The sequence below is a fragment of the Eumetopias jubatus genome, unplaced genomic scaffold (genome assembly GCF_037043125.1).
Source record: "Eumetopias jubatus isolate StellerSeaLion01/CBP00866 unplaced genomic scaffold, mEumJub1_p1.0 scaffold_3, whole genome shotgun sequence".
Classification (NCBI taxonomy): domain Eukaryota; kingdom Metazoa; phylum Chordata; class Mammalia; order Carnivora; family Otariidae; genus Eumetopias; species Eumetopias jubatus.
The window spans coordinates 93271821-93297803 of record NW_028274809.1 but is presented as its reverse complement, the minus strand read 5'-3'; the positions used below and the strand labels follow the sequence as shown (position 1 = coordinate 93297803).

General features: G+C 46.6%; 1 protein-coding gene across 2 annotated transcripts in view; it reads right to left on the bottom strand.

The window, feature by feature from the left end:
- Positions 1-612: 612 nt before the first annotated feature.
- The window catches only part of LCT (lactase), a 47329-nt gene continuing 21958 nt past the window's right edge, over positions 613-25983 (bottom strand). For both annotated transcript variants that reach the window (XM_028101371.2, XM_088021733.1), the window contains exons 7-17: positions 22362-23007; positions 17988-19538; positions 17080-17348; positions 12691-12981; positions 10782-10980; positions 9330-9532; positions 7279-7388; positions 4792-4926; positions 2724-2947; positions 1698-1925; positions 613-1069 (exon numbers count right to left, since the gene is read on the bottom strand). In XM_028101371.2, coding sequence (XP_027957172.1) covers positions 849-1069; positions 1698-1925; positions 2724-2947; positions 4792-4926; positions 7279-7388; positions 9330-9532; positions 10782-10980; positions 12691-12981; positions 17080-17348; positions 17988-19538; positions 22362-23007 — 4077 coding nt within the window. In that variant the 3' untranslated portion in view covers positions 613-848. The remainder of the gene's footprint in view (positions 1070-1697; positions 1926-2723; positions 2948-4791; positions 4927-7278; positions 7389-9329; positions 9533-10781; positions 10981-12690; positions 12982-17079; positions 17349-17987; positions 19539-22361; positions 23008-25983) is intronic.

The following is a 25983-nucleotide window of genomic DNA, read 5'->3' as shown; positions in this document are numbered from 1 at the left end:
TATTTGAGCTGAGATTTGAAGGGCATTTTCAGAAGAAGGGGCATCCTAGGGAGAAGAATAGTATTTGGAATAGTATTTGCAAAGACACGAAGAGGGTATAGTCAAGGGCTTACACAAGGTTCAGAATTACCACAAATTGAGAGGGAAAGAAAAGAAACAGTGAACCAAGGGCAGATTACATGGGCCTTGAAGGCTATTCTTGGGTCCTTAGAAGTCATCCTGGGCAGGGGAAAGGCAGGAAGGACATAAAAGGTGGCTATGAGAGGAATAAGGGATCATTCAGAGGTCATCTCTCTTTGAATGTTAGGGTATCTCTGCTCAGGGAATATGTAATATAAGCAGAAAGCATGGGTCTGGTGGAAGAGCTTAGAAGCCCCAGAGGGCTTGTGTGACTGCATAAATTCTGTGGAACCTGCCTTCTCAAGGAGAAGCAGCCATAGGATATAGGACATAGCTCACAGTACCATTTTTCTTTTCTGAGCAACACAAGGTCTGAGGCTGAGAGGCAATTTGAAGAGAGGGCAGGAGATGACAATGCAGTCTATCTGCACAGTGGAGTTGATGTTTTATAAAAAGGATTGCTATGGTTTTTACTATTTCCACAAGAGCCAGGTGCAGGGTCTTCTAGTGCTCTAATAAATTCCTGATACTGGGACAAGATGCATGTATTTCCATTTTAATTAGAGATTGAGAGCCTTCAAGATTCATGTAGTCTCTAACAGTGAAGGCCATTGTGAAGAAATCTGGCATGGGCAGAGTAGAAGGTCCTAAGGAGTTTTGTGGGCAGTGAAGGTATACAGGCAAACTCGGCTTATTTTGCAGAACTGGAGCAAGTGGTAACTTGTGGGTCAGAATGCAGAAATAGTGCTCAATTCCTGTTGGCCTGCTGGTGTTTTCCCTTGTTTGGAGTGCTTACAGTACTTGTATGACAGAAATGTAACACAGGAGACACCGAGAATTGCCAGCGAAAAGAGTACGTACAAAGCTGTCTGGGCTTCTGTCGCTCCTAGTGTTAGCCCCAGAAACCGAACTTCCTCCTCTTGCAGGGGGCTGACGTTAGGTCCAGCAGCTAGGAGAGGCAGACAGAGGACAGTTTATGCACTCATACAGATGTACTTACCAGCTCAGTGTTAACCGATATTAAGCCCGACCTAGGTCCTTGGGATAGAGTCACACAGGTATCCAGAGCGAGCTCCTGGCTGAGGTGACAGGATGCCTCTCTTTCCCCGAGTTACTGAACCTCTGAAGTAGTTGTATTTTTTTAAAAATCTGTCAACAATTGGAGTAAAGTGGATAATTATCTCTTTTCTGTAGTAATTAATGCTTTTTCAGTCATTCAAGTATTAGGCCCCTTACATCATGCCAAGCACTGTGTTTGCAGTCATTGTATTAGATCCTCACATCCACCTGGAGGTATGTGCCTAGTTTCTTGCCTCAGGCTGCACAGTTAGTGGTAGGGCTGGGACAAGAACCTAGACTTGTTCTTCCCAGACCAGGGCCTAGTTTCTAGATGTAACGTTAATCCTTGGTTCCTTTGTTTCATCCTAAGAATGTCTGGAGCATTCAAAGAAAATATTGAATGAATGAATGAAAATAAATATGAGAAAGACAGAGAGGAGGGGAATAAACAAGAAGAAAATAGACTGAAAAGGCCCCTCTCACCTTCTGGCTTAGTCCCTCCCAGAGCCACGGCTCACCTTCTGGCTGGAGGCAAGGGTGCGGCCCTGCAGCTGGGTCAGGGAAGCCATTGCACCGGGCTATAGAGGCGAAGAACTTGGCTGATGCTTTTGGGATTCTTGGCAGAGAAGGGTCTGTGTAGTTCACAAAATGCAGACCAAACCTCTCTGCAAAGCCTATGGTCCACTCAAAGTTGTCCATCACACTCCAAACCGTGTATCCTCGAAGGTCCACCTTATCCTGCACAGCTGCCCAAATGCAGAGGCCACAGCATGAGCTTCCTTTGTCTTATAAGACCCCATTCCGCCGGGCCTACAGGAGCCACGCCTGCCCACAGCTCTCCTACATTCCCAGCTTAAGAGCCATCAGCATTTTCCTAGAAAGGCTCAGTCCTGAATGGGAATCAGGAACTTGGGTAGGCTACGTTAATCCTGCTGAGTCACCTGCAATCCTCTGTCTCCACATGTTGGGATACCAGTCTTGGGGAGTGCCTTAGAGTGTTAATGCTTCTTCCTAAAGAAAATAAGTGGCCCTTGGAAAAGATTTTCAGTGGGCTAGGACTTTCTAACCATTTCTTTCCGCTGCCGCAGCACTCTCTTTCACTCAGAGTTACTTACAGTCCCTTGTCCTAATCCCATCCCAGGGGGTTCTGCTGAGCTGAGGGTCTCAGACTTTTGCTTGAGGAACAAAAGACCCTACAGACAGCCCCCGCAGCCTGCGCCTCCTCCTCCTAGCCCCTGCCTTCAGCAGGTCGCTGCTGTTCAGGGACATCAGACATCAGGGATCATCTGGCAGAGCAGATGACCCTGGCCAGGAATTCAGGTCTCACTCTTAATCAGGCAACAGGGTTTGGTTGCAGAGCTTACATCTAGGAAGGAAAAGACTCGAGTGCAGCCTCAAAGAAAAGCTTAAACCCAAGAGGAGTGAGAAGCCACCTTTTTCTCATGATGGGGTCTCGTGGATTCAGTATTCCCCAAACTGGAGACGTTAGCAGGTGTTTCCAGTGGTGAAAGGTGCACATGGAGGAAGGGATGGGCCTTTCCTACCTTTGAGGGCTTCATTGATGTAACTGCGGAGGTAGTAGATCCTTAGGGTGTCATTGAGGTCCATTTCTCCCCGTTGGGACACTCCATTCTCTGTTACATAAATTGGGGGGTTGTTGTACTCCTCCTTTAACCAGTTCAGTATCTTCCTGAAGCCAAAAGGTGTTACCTTCAGCCAGAAGGAACCAGAGTCAGGCCAGGAGCGATCTGTAATGGAGGCAACTCCCCTACACAGGTTCAAATACAGGAGATTAGGTCTCAGTTTGTAAATCCCAAGAGGCCCTTTGCACAAAACACGAAGCAGGATTTATACTAGGCAAAGCCTTAGGTTTAGTCTAGACTTGACAGTCATAACTAACTGCAGAAGAGTTAGGTTGCCTCACATTCCCTTTTCATTAGTTCTAGTCTTACTGCTCATTGCTGGTGTAGCTGTGACAGGCCACCTGAGCTCTGTTTGCACCTCTACAGATGAATGGCTTTACTCATGGACTGAACCGTCCAAAGGCTGTGAAAGGCTCTGGGATTCCCTGATCACAGCCTCCAATAGGATTTGAGTGCTGTGTCAGGAGAGAGAATGGGCTTCCCCGTGTCAATGACATCTAGTCAACACCACAGGTGTGGCCACAGGCACCCATGGTTGGGGCCCCCATTTGGTGAGGACGGGCAGCAGATAGGCTGGGACCTGCTTTAAGTGCCCAAGACCCTGCCTCTCTCCAGTGATGGACCAGGAGAGGGCAACAGCTTGTGCCAAAGAAGCACCTCCGGGGGAAGCACAAAAACCTGAATGTCTCCAGAATCACTTTTTTTTTAAATTTTGCTTAACCTACAGTGCAATATTGGTTTCCAGAGTAGAATTCAGTGATTTGTCACTTACATAAAACACCCAGTGCTCATCACCACAAGTGCCCTCCTTAATACCTGTCACTCATGCAGCCCATCCCCACCCACCTCCCTCCACCAATCCTCGGTTTGTTCTCTATTAAGAGTCTCCTATGGTTTGTTTCCCTCTCTCCTTCCCATATGTTCTCTGTTTTCCTTCTTAAATTTCACATGAGTGAGATCACATGGTATTTGTCTTTCTCTGCAGAGTCATACGTTTCAAATAAGGACGAATTATTTAGATCTTAATGTCCAAATCCTTCAGAAAAAAAAAATACAGTCTTATCAGTAACTGAATTTATCTTTCTCAGCTGAACTGGACCCAGAACATTTTGTAAGTCTGAACACAGGTCATGGGGAGACAGTGCAAGGAACCATGAGGCAGCAAGAGTCCAGTGAGTGCTCGGACAGGGACCAGCAGGGTGGTGTTCTCAGCCCCCTGCAAGTCTGACTCTGGGGTTTGCAGAATGCAGTGGTGGGGGAGGGTAGGTGTTTGTTTTAAAAGAACCTAGACAGAATCACAGTTGATGTGGAAACATGCTCGTTATAAAAGGAACAAGATTGTGTGTGTGTGTGTGTGTGTATACACACACACACACACACATATAATCTTGGTTTTTGGTAATATATTTTTGTGTGTAAATACATACTACATAAACTATACTATATATCTTATATAGTTTATATATGTACTTACATATTATATTTATGAAGAGGAGAGGTAATATAACCCCCTACACATACACATATACTTCTGGAATGACACCCACAAGAATTTCTATTCTTGCTTTCTGATGTTTCCATCGTGAGTGGAAATAATAGTTTCACCTTTACCCCAAAAAGGAGGGGGGGACACCAACCTTACTGTTACTTTGAAATACATCTGATAAGTGAAACAAATTTGACAAAAGAAGAAAACCAAGGGAAGAAAAATACTTGAAGTCTTGAACGTGTTTGACAAAAACTTCAAGTATGTCTGTCTCAATGGGAAGCACTTTGGAAATGCTAGCTGGTATTACTAGCCGACTGACAGAGGTTTGATTAGGTATCTTAGGAGTGGACTCATCTTCAAATCCCAGGATGTATGGCACCAGGAGGCAGCTTTCCTGAGGCTGTGCAGTAAGAGCTGGGCAAAGAGGCACCTTGCTGTCTTCTCCAGAGATTGTTCCAAGTGCCCTGTTGGCTGACTTACCTATCTGCATCAAAGGAAGAGATCCAAGAGGCATAGTCAAGGTTGTAGGCCAGGATGGTGGTGTAGTGATTGAACCCAAAAAAGTCATAGGTGCCATTGATCCTCCTCTTCTCACTCTCCGTGAACTCTGGGAGCCTGGATGGAAGAAGCCATGAGAAGTGGGGGGGCTTGAGCATCATGCTTTGGGAAGAGAATGTCCCAGGGCAGGATTGGGAGAGCGCTGTAACTATAGGCCTGGTGGTGATGAGGTGGGCAGCTGTCCAGAAGCAAGGAGAGGTCCCTCCAGCTGCTGCTGAAGCACCCGAGGTGAGGCTTCTCCCACCAGACCATAAACTTCCCTGCCCTTTTTTGTGACAAGATCCTCTCTCTTCCTGCGTTGGCCAAATGGAACTACAAGTGACTTTTATAAATGACCTCTTCAGGGCCATACAGACATTATGTACACACATGTCCATATCCACATTTTTATTTACTTCAGAAATTGACATGCAACTTCAGATGTTTACCATCTATGATAGATTTTGAAGTCAAGAACATGTCAGAGATACATCCCTTGAGACTAATCCTTCATGGTCACCAGGTTTTAATATCATTTGTATTTCCATAATCTGTCCTTTCTAAGGTACTTTGTTTCTGTTGTGGTTTGTTTAGGCATGCCTCTTCTCTCCAAAGTCCATCCTTATAGTAGGGGAAATATTTTTTTAAAATTTATTGAACTTTTGAGATTTGGACTTTTATGCTCATATGATTTTACTACACTTTTTTTTTTTTTCTTAAACCTCTGGTGGAGCATTTTCCACGTGTAGTCTAAGTGAGGCTTTTCTACTGAACGTGACTGACAGGCACTTGGGGGCAGCACTTACAGGTTCCGCAGCCGAATCTGATGGTATGTGTGTCCTGACAGGAAACCCCTGGGGCTGCTAGTTTAGGCTTGCTTAGAGATGACCCTGCTTGGGCAGCTGACACTTTCATCTTGAGATTTCTGCTGCCATTCACCTGGCGGATCAAAACCTTACCCCACTGGGGTTTCTGAAATGCTGGGAGAAAACTAAAGCCCAAACCCCTCACACCCCTCACTCTCCTGCCCAGGAGCTAGCAGTAGCTCCTTAGGGCTTGTGGCATCAAGGCTGAGCCCCTGTGCCTGGACCCCCACCCCCAACCCACTGGGCCAGTCCTCCCAACCCTCAATTGCAGGTACCCCACTCATTCCCACCAGGCCAGCTCTCACGCCCTTCCCTTCAGTTGGAATGCCCTCTGCTCTCCCACACTTCATTGTCAAGGCCCAGCTTAACTAAAGTCCCACATTGTCCATGAAAGCTCCTGGTTCTACTCAGCCCACCCTCATCTCATCTGAGTTTTCTTTGTATGGAGAAATTCAGGAAGAGAACTTTAGTGGTGAAGTTACTCTCTTCCCAGCTGGCATGTCGGCAGCTTGAGGAGCCAGACTTGGAAGCCTCCCCTTACATGGACTTTACTGGACCTGGCCCTGACCTGGGCACATGGAGGTGCTCAGCAGAGTTGTGTCGGTGGACTAGAGTGCGAACTTGCTTGGTGGAGGCCAGAGTTGGCAGATCAGACCTTGAGGCACAGCCCGCTCCGCAGGACTTGCCCCAACCAGGGCAGGAGTGTGTTGTAAGGATGGGGACTGGGTTATTGAACCTGCACAGCTGGGCTACATAAGGGGAAGACTCACCGGCTATGTTAGGAATTCATACCTTTGGAATTCCTTTTATCCTCCCCTGCTCAGGGAGGGGAGGGTCAGGTCACTCTGTCCCCTTCCGCACACCTCACCTCTAACCCTAGCCAGATGACTTAAACTCAGAATGTGAGCCCTGGAGTCAGCTTGGTTTCACATCCCAACTCTGTCACTTCAGTAGCTGGGTAATCTTGCCATAATCTTTGTGCCTCAGTTTATTCCTCCTTAAATAGGACTAAGAGTGCCACTGGAAGATGGATAAATGCTAGGTGTCGATGTTGCTGTTACTTCCTTGACAATAAGAGGAGTGGGCCCTAAGTAGGACTGCTTTGGTGCAACCATCACCTCCTACAGGCCAAATGACAAAAATCACATGCCTGGCAGTCACCCACTCCTACCCACATTCACTCATAACATAAGGTGGTGATGATAATAGTAAATAGGATGAGCTGGGGAATTTGTCCCTCATGGAGGTGGTAGGTTACTAAGAAGTGGGTGCCCTTGAGACATATTTCCTGGCTGTTCTACAGAGAATAACCGCATCTACCTTTGGTCAAACACATAGCAAGGCCCTGTCCTCGGCTGAGAGCTTCATATACACAATCATGTTCAGTCTCCCCAGCAAGCAGGGAAGCTCAGAGATAAACAGTAACTTGCCTAAGACAGGCCTCTCTGACCCCAACGGCCACACTCTTACCACTGAGCTGTCTACCAGGAGCCTCAGTTTGGTATCACAGACTAGACTTCCTCCTGACCTTTCCCTGGCTGAGTACTTGGGCACCAGGACCTACCGAGACTTGCTGAGGCCTGCGGCCAAGCTCCTATCACGGATCCGTGTCTTCATCACCTCATTGTAATCGCCATTCTTGAAAATAGGATGTGCAAACCAGCCTCCCATAAACTGCAGGTGGGGTGGGGGTGACAACGTGGGCATTAACAGGGGATCACACTAGGAGACAGCAGCTTTCCTGTTCACAAGTCACTGACTCAGAACCCACCCCTTCCACCCAACAACTCCCCTCCCCACCCCGTCTTAAACTTGCATCTCCTCTGCAGCTGTTTGCATGTGCCAGCTTAAATGCCCACAGGTCTTCCCAGATGCTACCACCTCCTTTTGGAGATTCTCAACCCCTGCAGCTCAAAAGGAGATGAACTGCACTGAGCACTGCCTCAGGACTCAATAGATGCTGCCTGGCTGCCCTTGGCAGGGTCCTGCAGAAGAGCAGGAGAGACTACTAGAAGCCTCCAGGCCGTGGATTTTCCTTTTACTGCAGAGCAGGCCCTTCCCCATCATCCTGCCTAAGGATCAACCAGAACGGCTCTGGGGAGGGCTGAGTTGCAAGGGTTTCCTGGCTGCCCAAGGCCAAAAGTTCCCTGGGGAACGTTTCAACCTATTTTTTTGAGTGGGGTCTAGATGCTATGATGCTGGCGTCCTGAGAGGCTTCTTTGGTCTTACCTGCTAGCTGATACCTTAAATGTGGGGCGGCTTTGGAACACACACACCCTGGCAAAAGAGGGTTTGGCGCACTCAAGGTAACAAAGTGTTCCTTTGTGTGGAAGCTGATTTTAGGGTATGTATCATGATCCTGGGCCGCAGTATCACAGTTGAACAGGTGGCACAATCTAATGAGATTAGAGCCTAACATTTCCTGAGGTTTGGGATTTTGATTTCAGGAAAATTACTGCTCTCCTTTACCAGTTCTGTGAGTCTAAAATGAAAGATGCATTATTTTTGTTCCAAGACTTTTTCCCTAGCTGGCTAACAAATGGGAAAATTAAGCTCTTATTTGCATTCATTAATTTGATTGCTGTTACCAAGTTCTCTTGTGAGAAGTCTGGCAAACAAAGACCCATGTTGTCCCCTCAGAATGCTGCTGTCTCCTCCACAGAGCCAAAAGTGTGGGGGTCAGTGTGGAGAGAGAGACCCTTGCCTTTCTGATGCTGAAACATGGGAGAGGGTGCTTTCTAACCCCATCAGAGACACGAGCAAGAACCAGGGAAAAGCTGTGCCTTGACAAAGGCCATTCTTTTCTCTCCTCATTTCAGGGGCTCACACTGAAGGAAGGATGGGCTATTTTGTTGGCACCTGCTTACTAGTGACTCTTCTTTCTTTCCTTTTTTTTTTTTAATTATTTTAGAGCATGAGCAGTGGCAGGGACAGAAGGAAAGGGGGAGAATCTTAAGCAGACTCTGTGCTGAGCACAGAACCCCATACAGGGCTAGATCTCACGGCCCTGAGATCATGACCTGAGCCAAAATCAAAAGACAGACACTTAACCAACTGAGCCGCCAGCTAGGCACCCTATGACTACTTTCTAGGAGCAAAATTCCATGACCAAAGGTGCATGTCCTTATGTTAAACTCACAGAATTGGAAAATTATGGACACTAATGAATTTCACAGAATCCAAAGTCCCCCAACTCAAGGAATTCTTAGGCCGAACACATAAAATTAGATGGTGAAGTGTGACATTGCAGCCCAGCTCTATCAGCTACTATCATCAAACCAGAGATTGAAGAGATGGAATTTCTGTTACCTTCAAGCCAGTGTTGCATGCAGCAAGGACTACATGGACAAATCATTTTCAAGACTTAAAACTCAACCCCAAAGAACTCTGATCACAGCAAACCTATGATATAGATAGGTCGTCTCTGCTTCAGAGATAAGAAAACTAAGGTACAAAAATGTTTAGGTGATTTCTCCAAGCTCACAAAATCAGGTAATAGCAAAACAGGGCCTTGAACCTAAATCTTTGTTTTGCCATCTAATTCCATTTCCATTAGCTGATGACAGGAGGGAAAGACAGGCAAGAGTATTAACAATGCCCAGAGGAAACACAGACCTGAACGTATCTCCTGGCTGCCTCCACATCCTCCTGGTTGGAGGGGTCTCTGGGCTCAGCCCAGTCACTGCTGATGGTGATGGAAATCACGCCACCTTGCCTGGCGCGGTACACATCATTGTACAGATGCCAGGCCTCAGCATGAGCCTTTAGGAGGTTGTGGCCAACATTGTAGGGGGCAGTGCCAGGCCTAAAGGAGATTCCTGGAAACACACACAGGGATGTCAATGAAGAATGAACATGGCCAAGAATATCGCTCTCTCCCTACAGATAGCTTCTATGTTTGGGAAAAAGAGTGTAGATTTTGGTATTAGGAGGAAGCAAATTCAAATCCTGGCTGTGTAACTTTGGTTTCTAGCCGGCTGTGTAACTTCGGGTAATTCAGTCTTTCAGGTTCCTCCTTGGCAAAGTGAGCAATAAGAAACTTCTTGTGAGAAGGAAATGGGAGTGTGTATGTGAAGCACCTAGCAGCATTGTGTCTGGTGAGAAGATACTTGGTAAATGTTGGTTTCTGTAACGTTCTCCCAAAGAGTGGCTCCTACGGATTGGGCCAGCTACCCAGTAGAGTATGCACCTTAGGAGTGGACATCCTGGAATTTTGCGGGGACCTACAGTGGAAGTAAGAGTTGGAGAATTCGGCTGATGGAAGCAGCTGACGAGATTCCTTGAGAGCAGACGTCATGAGAAAGGCCACCTCTCATGTGTTGAAGGAAGTTGAAGGAATGGTAAACCAAAGCACCAACCAAGGACCAATGCAAGATAAATGTGGTAACGACTTAAGCTCAGAACTAGAGAAAAGGTGAATTGGATCGTTCTAAAGGCACAAGAACAGGTCCACAATCCCTTATTCAAAACCCTTCAGGTCTGTGTGGTCTGGAAGTACAAGGGTTTTGTGTCTCAGAAAAGTAATAAATTGCAGATGACTTTACACAGCATCCCAACCGGACCCAGGAGAGTGCTCCATAATCAAGGACCCGAACGTGGCTGCAGCGGAAGTGCCCACACTAAGTGGGATAATGTCCGTAAGCAGCCTCATATTGGTTCAAGTCAGGATGAGCTCAGGTGAGCTGAATCAGTTCTTGGAAACTTGGGTTTTGAAGTTGCAGAAAACACACTGTGGACCTGTACAGTCTGATGGCTTGTCCTTTCCTACATCAATTAGTCCCTGTCTCTGATCTCAGGAAGCTTTCCATCTGAGGCAGGGCAAAAAAAAGCACAAAGAAATGAAGCCATTTGGAGGTACTGACCCATAAAATCCATGTTTAGCAAAAAGTGGTGTCAGAAGGGGAAACCTGCTGTGTGTCAGACAGCCTTAAACAAGAGCAGGGATTCAGAGGCAGCACCACTGAGCTTTCTTGGCCTCTTCTTCCAGGGCCACCTGGATTTCAAGTTTTGGTGGGGCTAAGAATGCCATGCTCCAAAGAGCTGGCGAGTTGAGCCTAGGACCCTCACCTGGAGCTGATGTCCCGTAGCCATAGCCCTGGTTAGCAATGACAAAAGGCTCATTCAGGGTGATCCAAAACTTCACCTTGTCCCCAAGCCTCTGGAAGAGCACCTCTGCATACTCTTTAAACCGCTGCACAATGGTCTCATTCTCCCAGCCTCCAACATCCTGGAGTGCCTGTGGCAGATCCCAGTGGTACATGGTCACCTGTGGAGAAAGCAAGATCAGCAGCTCCATCCAGAGTGCTCCAACCACAGCGGAGAAGGAATGAGAAGACAAAACAGTTCAAAGGTTCTTTGGTGGGATGGGGAGGGCAGCAGTGTTGAAGTGTGAGAGAATCAACATCTGGGTCAGAGAAGAATGGGTTGAGTCCTGGCTCTGCCGCCTACCCTGTGTGTGACCCTGGCTCAGGCACTAAGACCTGCACATCACGGAGTCATGATGGGGCCAGGGATCCTCACCACTAGTGCTTCAGAACCTCCCCGCATAGACCGCGCTGAGCGTCTGAGGCGCTGAGGCTCCGGGAGAGTAGAGGTGTTTCCCTTATAAAGGGACACCCCCGAGAACATTATCCGGTGTGTCTGCATGTTCTTCCTGTGCAGCTGGGAACCCTTTGCTGGAGACGGTCCCCCCGGCCATGTCCATGTGGCCTTCCCCTTGATGCCCTCACACACCCCATCTTGGCTAAGCTGGGTCTCCACTGTCCTCGGTCTGCACAGGACCCACTAACCATCTTCAGCCCAGACACAGTCTCTCCCTTTGCCTGGCATGCTGTCCCCTGCCCATGTATCCATCCAGATTCTCCTCTCTATTCAAGCCCCACACTGCCCTTAGCTTTCCCTGCCCTAGCGCCTTTGCTTTCTGCCGTGGCTCGGTGCCCTCAAGGGCTGTACCGTCCTTGGCCCTGAGCTGTCTGCTCTCTGATGGTGTTCAGAATTGTGTTGAAGTTCATTGTCCACTCAGACCCTGGGTTCCACAGGGCAGCCACCTGGCCATGTTCTCTCCGCATTCATGGTAATAAGTGCTGCATGGCTGGTTAGCTCCTGCCATGGTATCAGTATGAGCAAAGAAGTCCAGATAGCACTTTATTTGGGCGGGGGGTGGGGGAGTTGTAACCGTGGGGATTACAGTCTGGCTGCAGTATGTAATCTCAGCCATACAGCAGAGGAAATGCAGAGCTTTGTAGAAGGTGCCCTCTACCACTTCACCACACGTGCCCAGGGGAAGAGGCAAAAGCGTCCTTAGGCTCCCAAGTAAAACTTTAAAATTTTGGTGAGAGCCAAGTTCACAAGTGAGCTTCTGTATCATTATTCATAATAACTCTGAGCTGAAAACCACATGCCCTTTTGCCCCAGTAATTCTGCTCCTAGGACCACAGCCTACAGATAAATCTACAGCCAGGTGACTCACTGCACTACTGGTTAAAATAGCAAAAGACTGGAAATGTCACAGGAAAGAGTGTTGATTAAAAAGAAAAGTAGTTTTGGGTAAGGAACAAATAGAATTCCATATAACTTAAAAAAAATCGACGAGGATATGGAAATATGGGTCAGAAATACTGTTAAATAAAAGCAAGTACCAAACTGCATGTATGTGAGCGTTATGAAAAAGGGGGAAAGGAGCAGACATGCACACATGTGTATGTCTCCTGGCTAATCGATGCAAAAGAAGGCTGTGAGAACCTAGCCAACTTGACTGCCTTCTTTAAGCTGGGGAACTGGATGGCTGGGGGTCAGAGATCGCAGCAAATCTTCACTGCGGACTCTTACACCTTTAAAATTCTGCGCCATGTGAATTTATTGACAGTTCAAAACCTGAATCTGAAAAGAGCATTTTGTGTATGGAATAAAGAGCCCCCTGGCCCAGCCGGCTCCCACACATGGACTGGACCAGAGCCTGGCCGGGGCCCGACCTCACCTGGGGCTTGATGTTGGCAGCCAGCAGCGCGTCAATGAGCCGCACGTAGTAGTTGAGACCCGCTTCATTGATGTACTTGGTGGTTCCATCCGGGAGGATGCGTGACCAGGCGACAGAGAAGCGATAGTGGGACACACCCAGGTTCTGCAGGGCGACCACGTCCTCAGCAATCTTGTGGTAACTGTCACAGGCCACGTCGCCAGTGTCATCATTGCCCACCTTCAGTGGTGTGTGAGAAAATGTGTCCCAAATACTGAGTCCTTTGCCGTCTGCTCTCCATGCGCCTTCAATCTCAAGGTGACAAGACATGGTCTAGTTAAGTGCTGCAGTCAAGCCCCCCCAAGTTCCTGTCAACAGGGGTGTCACAAATCAGGATGCAAGGCAGAGTCACCTCCTCTGGGAGACTTCTCTGGCCACCCTCTGATTTCTGAGCTCCTGCAGCCTTCTGTCTGTCCACCCCAGCACTGTCACTCCGTGTCACGCAGTTGTGGGAGCGCTGATGGACCTCCCTAGGGGCTTTCATCTGGGTGTCCCAGCGCTCAACACAGCAGAGTCTGGGGTATGGCAGGTGCTCACTAGAAGTCAGAATGAACAAAGCCACATGCCTCCAGTCCCCATCACGGTCAAACAAATACCAGTAGTGCCACTGTGGAGGCAGAATTTCTAATTTCTAACCCATGTCATGGCTTCTGTGCCTCCTTTCTCTCCTCCCACCTACCTTACAGGGAACATGACCATAAGCCACTGGGCAAATGCCTACTTACAGACTTAGGTAATGGGACAGGTACAAGTTCTGTAATTTACTTTTTTTTTTTAAAGATTTTATTTATTTGACAGAGATAGCAAGAGCAGGAACACAAGCAGGGGGAGTGGGAGAGGGAGAAGCAGGCTTCCCGCCGAGCGGAGAGTCCGATGCGGGGCTTGATCCAAGGACCCTGGGATCATGACCTGAGCTGAAGGCAGTCGTTTAACCGCCACCCAGGTGCCCCTACTTTTTTTTTAATTGATTTATTTTGGAGACAGAGCAAGCATGCATGAGCCAGGGTGGGGGGCAGGGGCAGAAAGAGAGGGAAAGAGAGAATCCCAAGCAGACTCCCCACCAAGCAAGGAGCCCGATGCGGGGCTCGATCCCACAATCCTGCCATCATGACCTGAGCCGAAATCAAGAGTCGGATGCTTCACTGACTGAGCCACCCAGGTGCCCCTACTTTACTTTAAAGCACTACAGCACATATGCTGTGATGTCATGTGACTGGCCGCCGCTAAGGTAGTGCTGGTATCCCAGCCAGGAACACCTGCCCAGGCGTGGCTTGCACAGCCCCCATGTGAGCAGCGGGCCGAGGGCCAGCAGGCCCACACTGATGCAGGAGATGGCCTTGGTGGCTGGGAGATTGGTGAATGCAGGGAGATGGAGAAAATGTGACAAGGTTGAGGCTCTTCGGAGCTAGATTTTTCACCACTGGAGAAAGGAGATACAAATACGGGCAATGGGAAGGCTAGCATTAAGCCTGTGGAGTGGGGTTGGAAGAGGAGATATCAGTATGAACTCACTGTTTTTCAGTCTACATAGAGATGGGGTGGATGTAGAAATACATACAAGTGCACGTGTTTGTGTGCATGCGTGTACACGTGTATTTCCTGGCTCTGTCTACTGCGGGAGCTGAGGAATGCAGACACCCCAGTGGTGGTGAGCACACCCAGCACCTAGACCTTAGGTTCTAAATGCCCCATCCGGTAAAAGAGGCTGGGGCTCATTAGAGAGATAGATGGTTACAAGGCTGGGGCAGAAAAGGCCCAAGATGAGCCTGGAGCATCTTGTACCAGAAAGAACTAAGAAAGTGCTCAAAGAATGATGGGCTATGTGAAAGGGACACAGGATCAGGCTAAAAGGCACACCCCATGGGAAAATGTGAACATCTAAATACATAACACTAGCAAAAGTATAACTCATTGAATAAAATAGGACTCCATGAGGCCGTACTGCTGATGCATATTTATATAGTATGAGTAAATAAGAGAAAAGTAAAAGCTTAACTCTTCTGTTGAATGCCACCTAACAAATACAAGAGGAATGATGAAATGAAAAAAATCAGTTTGTCAGCTATCACTGTAATAACCGATTCAGGCAAAAATTATTAACAGTTGCTAGAACTAATAGGTAAAATTTGATGAGGAACAGGTTATTTATAGGGTCTCCAAGTAGCTCCCCACAAAATACTTATCATTTATAACTATAAAATACTAATTTTATGGTAGAGAAACCTGGCAAACACCTTCTCATTCAAGTGTTAAAATCAGTTTCATATACATATGTGTATGTATATACACACACATAAGGCAAATGGTAAAATTTTAACAGTTTAGGAATATGGGAAAAGGGTGTATAGGAGTCCTCTATTTCTGCAACTTTTCTCTATGTTGAAAAAGATTTCCAAATAAGAGGTTTATTTTTTTTTTTTAAGATTTTATTTATTTATTTAACAGAGACGCAGCGAGAGAGGGAACACAAGCAGGGGGAGTGGGAGGGGGAGAAGCGGGCTCCCCACTGAGCAGGGAGCCCGATGCGGGGCTCGATCCCAGGACCCTGGGATCATGACCTGAGCCGAAGGCAGACGCTTAACGACTGAGCCACTCAAGTGCCCCAAATAAGAGGTTTTAATAAGAATGCACAATCAGGGGCGCCAGGGTGGTGCAGTTGGTTGGTGCAGTCTGACTCTTGGTTTCGGCTCAGGTCCTGATCTCAGGGTCATGAGATGGAGCCCCGTGTTGGACTCCATGCTCAGCGCGAAGTTTCTTTAAGACTGTCTCTCCCTCTCCTTCTGCCCTTCCCCCCATGCATGCTCTCTCTCTCAAATAAATAAATAAATCTAAGGAAAAAAAAAGAATGCACAATCAGATGATATCTAATCAGGAAGCCCACACTATAAGCACTTCTCATCTATTCTTGATTTGTACATGACACTTTGCTAATTAGACAATTTAAGGTCACAGATGACGAGAATTGTGCCTGCTAACCGCCTGATGAATAGAAATGGGTGCTTGCTGAATCCAATTTAATCATTCAAGATGTGGATTGGCTAAAAGCTTTTTAAGACACTCCTTTCCCTTGCATGGACAGGGCTTAAGAATCCTACAGGGCCTGCAGCCTGTGCCCTAGAATCAATTCCTAACCCTTTCTGTGTCCCGCTGTAAACCTGTGGGGTAGTGGCTCTCCCCCCAGGGGCTATTTTGTCCCAGAATAGACATTTAGCAATGTTCGGAAACATTTTTAGTTGTTACAAGTTGGGGAGGAATGTCCTGATGTCTAGTGGCTACAGACCAGAGAGGCTGCTAAACATCCAGCAGGGCAGAGGAAAGCCCCAAAACAAGGAATCATCCATGCCAATGTCCATCAGGCCGAACTGGGGAAACCCTGGACAGCGGGTTCTGTTGGCCTGAAGTAAGAGTGACAGAATACTGTCTCTGAAATCTTGGCATTTCCTCAAATGATTCTTTCATGCAAGGTGCTGGCCAGAGCACCGAAGAGGACCAAGAACTGGGGTTTCCTCCAGCCCACAGAATAGGATCCATGAACAGTTTTTGTGTTTGTACATTTACTTAATCATGTCTGGACATGGCAGAATTTGGCCTGAGACTTAACTGTAACCTGGTAGTGTGGTCATCTGGGTGTAGCGAACCCTCACCTCCCTCCAAAACATTTTCAGCAGCTCTGGTTGTCTTGAACACACCCAAGGGCTGAGCGCATCCTGGGTCAGGTCAGCTCACAGCACTGACACTGACCAGGTCCCACAGGGAGCACACAAAGCCCCCACACTCCTGCTTCAAAGACAATCAGCAGAGGCAGAAGGTGTAAAGCAGCGACTACCCACTAACTGCCTGGGCAAGTCACGCTTTGCTTTTTATCTTTCATTTTTCTGGTGAAAAGCAAAACCCTTATGTTTTCTGTATCAGTGAGCTTCATTTGGCACGAATAAGCTAACACTCAAATGTGGTCAGGACATCAAAACAAGCCCAGGCCCCGGTGACAGCCATTCTGAGCCAACTGCCTGCTCGGAAGAGACTGGGTGACAAATAGCCCCATTCCAGCAGAGAAGCTTCCTGTTACACGTCTCTGCCTAAGTGTCTGTGCCCAGGTTCACTGCTCCATTTTGCCTGCCAACACCCGTCTCAGCACAGCCCTAGAAGCTGGTCTGCCTGAATTCGGGGATGTGAAGAAGCTGGGCTGTCCAGGGAAAAGACCTCCCTGACTCCCTGCATGGCACCTGTACTTCCCTCCCACAGGTCTGTGAGAAGCCCCTGCTCTTACCTGCCCTCCCGGGCGGAGGGGTGGGGGGGTGGATGCACAGAAGGTACGCAACACATGTTGCTGAACGGCCCCGGATTTCTCACCTGATACGCAGCAGAAGCTGCACTCCAGATGAAGCCCTCGGGAAAATGTCCATAGAGAAACTCATCTTCCCTGGGCTGTGGCATGCCATTGTTGGTGATGACCTCCATGTAGTACCTGGCCGAGGCTCTGGCTGTGCGAGGCCTGTTTGTGTTACTGAAATCAACATGGTACAGTCCAAACTTGACTGTGTAGCCATTCAGCCACTCAAAATTGTCCATCAGAGACCATGCAGAATAGCCTCGAAGGTCTACACCATCCAGTCTGTAGGCTGGGAACATCCCAAAGGGAGCAGAGAAGAGCTTTACACCAGGAGGGTGAGGTTCCCCAGGAAGCCTAGCCAAGACTGGCCCCTCATTCAAGACAGTAGTCCTAAACCATTACCTTCTATACACAAGTAATGTATGCCCAGATAGACATATCACCTTGTCTTTTTTGCCAGCACTGATGCCCTCACAGCAATAATTAATGACCGATCTTTGCAAAATCAAATTCTTTTTTTGGGGTAAAGGAACATGCCTCAAATCAAGAGTCTCAGCCCACTTTAGAAATTAAACATACAAATATGAATTAGAGAAGAGTTTTTTGTTCTGGGGTGCATGGAACTCACCAGAATATAAGCTCCATGTTATCTTTTTGTTCACTGCACTTAGAATAGAACTTGTCACATAGCAGTTGCTCAGTAAGGAATGGATGGACCCATGAAAATACTCTTTATTTGTGGGAAGATGACCGTAGCTTTTTTTCAGATTTCTGAAGGGATATGTAACCCCAGATAGGAAAAGAATTATGGAGTTAGGGCCTAAGAGAGACTTGTTGATGGTTTGGAATCCACTCTGCCAAACTATTTCAGGCACATGACATATGGATGCTGGAAGATTCTGTAAAGGGGACATGAATGCTCACATACCTTTCAAAGCTTCATTGATGTAGGTTTTGTGGTAAAATATCCTATCGGTATCTTCCACTTTCGGATTACTCAGCCCCACTCCGTTTTCAGTGATGTAAATGGGGATGTCACCGTACTCTTCCTTGATCCAGTTGAGCAGTCTTCGCGTCCCCCAGGGCGTAGCTCTGTTCATTGCTGTGGAAGGCCATGAAGAGTCCTCCTCCTCAGTTTTCTCCTGGTCATCTTCATAGGAGGGTGGGTTTAACCTGGGCGTTTTGTGCCGCACAATTCTGGAGTAGTAGGTGTTGAGGCAGAACACGTCAGCTGTAGCCCTGATGTACCTCTTCTCTTCCTCAGTGAAGCTTGGCAGGCGGGAGGTGGCTAAGTGTTGAAGTTCACTCCTATTCCCCACTTTCCACTTCATGGCATCAGGATAGTCTCCATTTCGGAAAATGGGGTGGGCGAACCAGCCCAGTGAGAACTGCAGTGATCGGTCAGCTGCCTCCACGTCCCTCAGGATCTCCGGTGACTTGGGCTCTGCCCAGTGTGTACCGAGGCTCAAAGAGATGACCCCCTTCTGTTCCTGCCTATATTTCTCATCATAAGTGTGATAGACTCTGGCATGAGCTTTGATGATTGCATGGCCAATCCTGTAAGGTGCCCAGCCTGGGTCCTTCACCTGTGGAGGAAACTCCCCTGAGCCGTAACCTAACCATGCCTGGTATGTGGGCTCATTAAAGGTCATCCAGAACTTGACTCTGTCCCCAAAGGTCTGGAAACAAAAGTCCGCATAGCTGTTAAACAACTCAATCAAGGAAGGATTTTCCCAGCCTCCAATATCCTGGAGGGCCTGGGGCAAGTCCCAGTGGAACAGTGTCACCATGGGTGAGATGTTGCTTGCCACCAAGCCATTGATCAGCCTGTTGTAATAATCAACACCATGTCTGTTGATAGAACTGTTTCTCCCTGTTGGGAAAATCCGAGACCAGGAGAGAGAGAAGCGATAGGCCTTTACCTTCAAAGCTCGAAGCATATTCAGATCAGCATCCAATTGGTTATAGCTGTCACAGGCGATGTCTCCAGTGGTTTTGTCTTTCACACTGCTCCCTGGTGTGTGGGTGAAGTTATCCCAGATGCTGGGGCCTTTGCCATCAGCATCCCAAGCTCCTTCAATCTGATAGGCTGATGAAGACACGCCCCACAGAAAGTCATCCCGGAAAGTGCCATGGTAGAACAGATCTCTTTCAAACTTGGGTTGGTTGGAGAACTTTTCCCAAACTACTTTAGCCTTGGAGGGCACGTCAGATGGAAAAGTGAAGGCTCTCATTTTAGGCGGAAAGTTTGCTGTACCGGGTGGTGGCAGTCTCTTTACTACCTTGGGAAGGAAACCGTTCTTTTCAATGATGCTGGTGAAAAAGTAGGCAGACTTCCTGGGAGTTCTTGGCTTGCTGCTCTCATTGAAGCTGACGTGGTGCAGCCCAAACCTCTGGCCATAACCAGAGGGGCCTTCGAAGCCATCCATGAGGGCACGAGCGATGTAAGATCGAACATCCACCAAGTCCTCCTTAACAGCTATAGAAAAAAACAAAACTCAGGATTATTTTAATGTCTCTGTTACTGATGTTGCTATTTAAAGGTTTTCCTTTTGATATGCACACTTTGGAGGGGACTTGGGTTACCCCAAAAATGCTAACCCTTTTTCCTTACAATGAATCAAAGAAAAATCCCTAAGACCCTACAAATCATCAGGCCACATCTATGGTCATAAGTCTCAATCCAGAGGAGAATCCCTGCCTTAAAATGAATATGAGAATGTGTCCCATCTGCTATTATCAGGGCTCCTTGATTTTTTATAGAATGCATAAATATTTACAATGTACTTTTGTTTTTCCTTATGTTTAGCAATATGGACATAAAATGATCACACAGCCCATCTTTAAAAAGAGAAATAAAGCCTACAGTAAGGTATTCCCTGGTACAGTGGGTTGAATAGTGATTCCCAAAAAGATATGTCCAAATCTTAATTTCCCATACCAGTGAATGTAATCTTATTTGGAAAAAGAGTCTTTGTAGATGTAATTAAATTAAGGATCTTAAGATGAGATCATCCTACATTAACTGAGTGAGTCAGAAATCCAATGACAAGCATCCTTAAAAGAAAAATAGAGAAGGTCCACATGAAGATGGAGGCAGAGATTGGGGTGATACAGTCACTAGCCAGGGAATGCCTGGAGCCACCAGAAGCTGGAAGAGGCAAGGAAACAGTCCACTCTGAAGACTTCGGAGGGAGAGTGGCCCTACAGACATCTCCATTTCGGACTTCTGGCCTCCGGAAATATGAGAAAATATGAAAGAAAGAAAGAGAGAGAGAAGGAGGGAGGGAAAGAAAGAAAAAAGAGAGAGAGAAAGAAAGAAAAAGGAAGGAAGGAAAAGAAAAAGAATAAAGTCTAGTGAGTCAACCAAAAACCAGCATCAGAGTAAAGCAATGGCTTTGGGCTCAAACTGGGAACCAGCAAAGTATTAAGCCCTATTTTTTTTTTAAAGATTTATTTATTTATTTTGAGAGAGTGAGAATGAGAGAGAGAAAGAGAGTACATGAGAGGGGGGAGGGTCAGAGGGAGAAGCAGGCTCCTCGCTGAGCAGGGAGCCCGATGCGGGACTCGATCCCGGGACTCCAGGATCATGACCTGAGCCGAAGGCAGTCGCCTAACCAACTGAGCCACCCAGGCGCCCTTAAGCCCTATTTTTAACAGATTACACAGCCTCTCAACAAGCACTAACTGTATAAGAGGCAGGTAATTCATATATTTTGTATAGTTCATTTAATCATTCAATAAATAATTTAGTAAGCACCTACATTGTCCCAGGCTGTAATAGGCTCTGGAAACAAAGAGGAATAGAAGCCTCATAGGTTTGTGGGTATTGCTGAAACAGAAATAGAAAGGCATACTCTTTCACTCACTGGCTGTTTGGGCACATCATGTAATTTCTCTGAGCATCAGTTTTCACAATTGTCCTATGAGAATATCTGCTTACTGTGCCTGGGTGGCTCAGTCAGTTAAGCATCTGCCTTTGGCTCAGGTCATGATCCCAGGGTCCTGGGATTGAGCCCCGCATCGGGCTCCCTGCTCAGTGGGGAGCCTGCTTCTCCTTCTCCCACTGCTGCTCCCCCCTGCTTGTGCTCTCTCGCTCTCCCATTCTCTATCAAATAAATAAATAAAATCCTTTTTAAAATTATTTAAAAAATTAAATAGAATTACCCTATGATCCAGTAATTCTACTACTGGGTATTTACCCAAAGAATATAAAAACACTAAATCAAAAAGATACATGCCCCCTGTTCATTGCAGCATTATTTACAACAGCCAAATTATGGAAGCAGCCCAAGTGTCTATCAAAAGATGAATGGATAGAGAAGATGTGGTATTTACATATACAATGCAATATTACACAACTGTAGAAAAGAATGAAGTTTTACCAATTGCAACAACATGGATATAAAGGGTATAACGCCAAGTGACATAAGTCCATCAGGTAAATACAAATACCATATGATTTCATTCATATGTGGAATTTAAGAAACAAAACAAAGAATACAAGAGACAAACCAAGACTCTTAATTATAGAGAACAAACTGATGGTTACCAAAGGGGAGGGGGTGCGGGGATGGGTGAAAGAGGTGAAGGAGATTACGAGTACCTTTATCATGAGGAGCACTATGTATAGAATTGTCAGATCACTATATTGTATACCTAAAACCAATATAACACTGTATGTTAACTATACTGGAATTAAAATTTTAAAAGGCATATGAAACTGTGTTAGGCAAGAATGATTCTGTAGATATGAATTAATTGGATCAAAGTGAATGGTGTGGAATGTAGGTGTTATAGCTGGTTAAAGAACATGGAGATTAATGTGCCCAGAACAATGAGGGAAGATTTAATGGGTTGAAGTCCCATCTTATAATGCCATTGTCATCCTATATTGTAATTTCCTGTGTTCCTCTGTAGACTCTGAGTGTCCTGTGGGAAAAGATGATATTTGTTCACTATTTAACCCCTATAGTCTTGTGCAATGTGTGGCACATAATATGCACTGAATACATTTTTGTTAAATGAATGCATTAAAAGATGATGAGTCTTGATCAGTGGATAAGACTCAGATGGGCAGAATGTAGAAGGCATTATAGGGAATAAGAACAGAGCAGCAAAGAAAGACTTGAGGCTTCTCGGGGAGACAGGAGGGTAACGTGCAGGATTCATGATATTACTACTACTTTTTGGCTTCATTTTCTTGGAAGACTGTCTTTGTCTCATTAAACAAAACTCTGAAGACTTGGAGAAGTACCAAGTACCAAGACATTCCAATCACCAGCATATCCACCATTCTTACCCTTGAGCACCTCGTTGATATATTTTTTGAAGTAGTCTACTCTCAAGGAATCTTCAAAGAGATCTTCGGTCTCCCCTATGGGCATGCCATTCCCAGCCAGGTAGATCGGAACTGTTCCTCTTGTATATTCCAAATATGCAAACTGCAACAGTCTCCTTATACCCCAGGGCACCACATAAATCCAAGGGGATGAGGTCTGGGGCCATGCAGGGTCCACATGTTGGGAGAAGCCTCCAATGGTATCATAGCTGGGGATGCAAGAATCTTCTTGGGCCTTGCTGATAAGGCGGGAGGTATAATGAGACAGACCCAGAAAATCAGCGGAGCCTTTTAGGAGCTGCTTCTCTGTCTCAGTGAACTCAGGGAGCTGGGCCACAGGACTGGGGCACTGTTGGTTCATCTGTTGGATCCAGGCCTTCAGGACAGCAGGGTAGTCTCCATCCACAAAGATGGGGTGTGCAAACCAGCCCAGCATGAAATGCAAGAAGCGTTCAGAGGCTCTGAGGTCCTCAGGCCTCTCTGGAGACAGAGGTTCTGCCCAGTCTGAGTTTAACACAATGCCCACGCGTCCCTGCTGCCGTGGACGATAGTGGCTATTGTAGTGGTGCCACACTCTGGCATGAGCCTTGAGAACCAAGTGAGCCACCTTGTGAGGAAGAAAGAAGGAAATACAGTGCTTAATAACAACCAATAGCAAAGCCAACAACCATAAGCCAAGAGCAAGTCTACAACAACAACAAGTTAACACCAATGTCAATGTTACCAGTGTTAATGACAACACTAACACTGAAAATGTCCACATCAATAACAAGAGTAATGTAAGCAACATTAGCAAGTCATCAACAAGTTAATGCCAGTGTCAGGGGTGCCTGGGTGGCTCAGTCGTTAAGTGTCTGCCTTCAGCTCAGGTCATGATCCCAGGGTCCTGGGATCAAGCCCCACATCGGGCTCCCTGTTTGGCAGGGAGTCTGCTTCTCCCTCTGCCTCCCCCTGCTTGTGTTCCCTCTCTTGCTGCCTGTAGAATAAATAAATAAAAAATCTTTAAAAAAAAAAAGTTAATGCCAATGTCAACAAGTCAGCAATATCAATAAGAAGTTAAGATGGATGCTAACTAACAATGTCAGTGAATCAACGACATGAACAATGTTGACACAGACATCATCAACACCAGTGGCAGCAATATCAACGATGCAGACAGCAGAGTCAGTAAGTCAACGACAATGTCAACGAGTTACCACCACTGACAGGTCAACAGCAGCAGCATCAATAACCATATTTCACATAAAACACTGTTAATGAATTCTCTCATGAATTTCTTACAACAACCTTATATGGCAAGTATAATTATTATTACCACTGTACAGAGGAGGGAAACAAGATCCAGAGAGGTGTAGAATGTAGGAGTCTGACTCTAGGCCTGTACTGTCCCAAACAATGCAATTCTGCCTTCGTTCTCAATAATTCTTATTGACTAATTCATCAACAACAAATTTGGGGGGGTCATTTCAGTTGACATACAAGGGATGGGACAATTCTTTCTAACCTACCTGTCATCCTTTCTACTTAATGAAATCTAGGAAGAAAACCCATGACCAGGAATCTCTTTGTAGACTTAACTCAAGGTCTTACAAAAGTCAACAGCTTCCTTTGGCAGAGCACCATGGGAAAACGGGCAAAAGCGGGGTGCCTAGAGTATAACAAACCTAGATTTGAATCTTGACTTTGTCACTAACTTGCTGAGTAAACTCAAACAATCTTCTCATTCAGTTTCCTTGTCTGCAAGAAGCGGTAATTACGGATCCATTTAGGACAAAGTAAGATCGTGTAAACAAAGCACCAAGCAGGAAACTGGAGTGCAGGAGGGAGCTTGCTGCAGTCTAGCTTCCTTTCCTTTATCGTTATCATCATCTGAAGAAGACGACACTTATTTTTGAAGAATTTATTATCAAAATATGCTCTAGAAAGTGAAACTCCTCACTGCTTCTCATGTTCCAAATATTAGTCCTTAACTGGGTCCTCAACTCCATGGCAAACTGTGCTCTTTTCCCAAAAGCAGGAATGCTTGCCTTCTAAACCAGTCCGCGTCAGGCAGGGGGTTCAGTGGAGGATCAGACAACTAGCAGAACCAGCTACTGTGGCCGTGTAAGAACACGGAAAAGGGTTAATGACATGTCAGGTGAAAAATGAGCACTAGGGTGATTGTGATGTGTCAGTGTAGGGTCATCAATTGTAACAAATGTACCATGCTGGTGGGGAGGGGGAGTTGATAATGGGGGAATCTGGGGGAGGGGCAGAGGGTATATGGGAAATCTAGGTAACTTCTGTTCAATTTTGCTGTGAACTTCAAACTACTGTAAAAAAAATAAAGTCCACTTTAAAAATATGCACTAAATTGAGGGCACTCTGAGTACACTGTGAATGCAAGGGAGCCTGGACTGGAAGGAAACAGGGGCAAAATTAGGAGAGACACTTTTTCTTTGAAATTTTCCCTTAATGGTATTATACTATTTTAACTAATACATAAAAGCTAGACGTGAAGGAGCAAAGTGAGGTGGACTTTCTAGGAGCCACACTTGTAGGGATAAGAAGCCAAAGGAGAAGCCTAAGGAGAAGAGATTAGGATGAGTTTTACAATGAGGAGACAAATAGAAAGGTTTCAACCTTCCATTTTCCGAAGTGTTCTCTCTCAGTATATATGGTCACTTTGCTGAACAAGAGCAGAGTGGAAGCCTTGACTTCAGGGTTATAGGGATTTTTGGCATTTCATCAAGGCACTGATTCTGATTTTTCTAGTGCATTCTGACTGTGGACATTTTGGACTGTTCTCTAATTTTCTTATATGTATTTGTATCATCTCCTGCAAAAAGTTTTAAATCTCAAGGACATGGGCCATGCATCCTCCTTAACACCCAGCATGGGGCACAGCAAAGACTCCTATTTCTGAACAGAACCCAAGTGCGGCAGGAGAAAGCCAGACTAAAGGTCCATCCTGGAGAAGGCTGCCAGGGGAAGCGGAGATTCTGAAGAAATATGGAAATGATGGAAAGGACCTGTATGAAGCCATTTAAATTTCTGTCTCCAGTATGTACATCCCCTTCTTGTGGGAATGGTACGCTGACTAGGCTCTGGAAAACAAAACCCTTTCTCCCTCCCCACCTCTCAGCCAGTGTGTGAAGGGTAGAGCTGGGATCGGGACCCAGACCAGTCCCGGCATTCCAGTCCCCTAGCCTAGATCCAGTGACTGGTTCAGGGATGGGCACACCACCCATGCAGCAGCCCTGAGACCCAGGAATGTGTTTGCTGGGAATGCCAGGAGAGGCAAGCTTGCTTTCCTGCTCCTCTTGAAAGAGGAAAGCAGGACTGCCGCCCTGTGGTTAGCAGGCAGCCCAAGTAGAAAGCCAGTAACGGGGCAAGAGAGGAAGAGAAATCGAGTACTAGTGGCAGCGTTTTGGGTCTGATCAGGCTCCACTGAGACCAGCTAAAACCCAGACTTTTCCGTTTCCTGAGTGGCCAGATACCCTCTTTGCTCAGGTCACTCTGGGTTTGGTTTTCTGTCACCTCCACTAAGAGTCCTGGCTGACGTGGAGAACTTGCTGTGGAGTCAAGTAGACTTGGGCCCGCA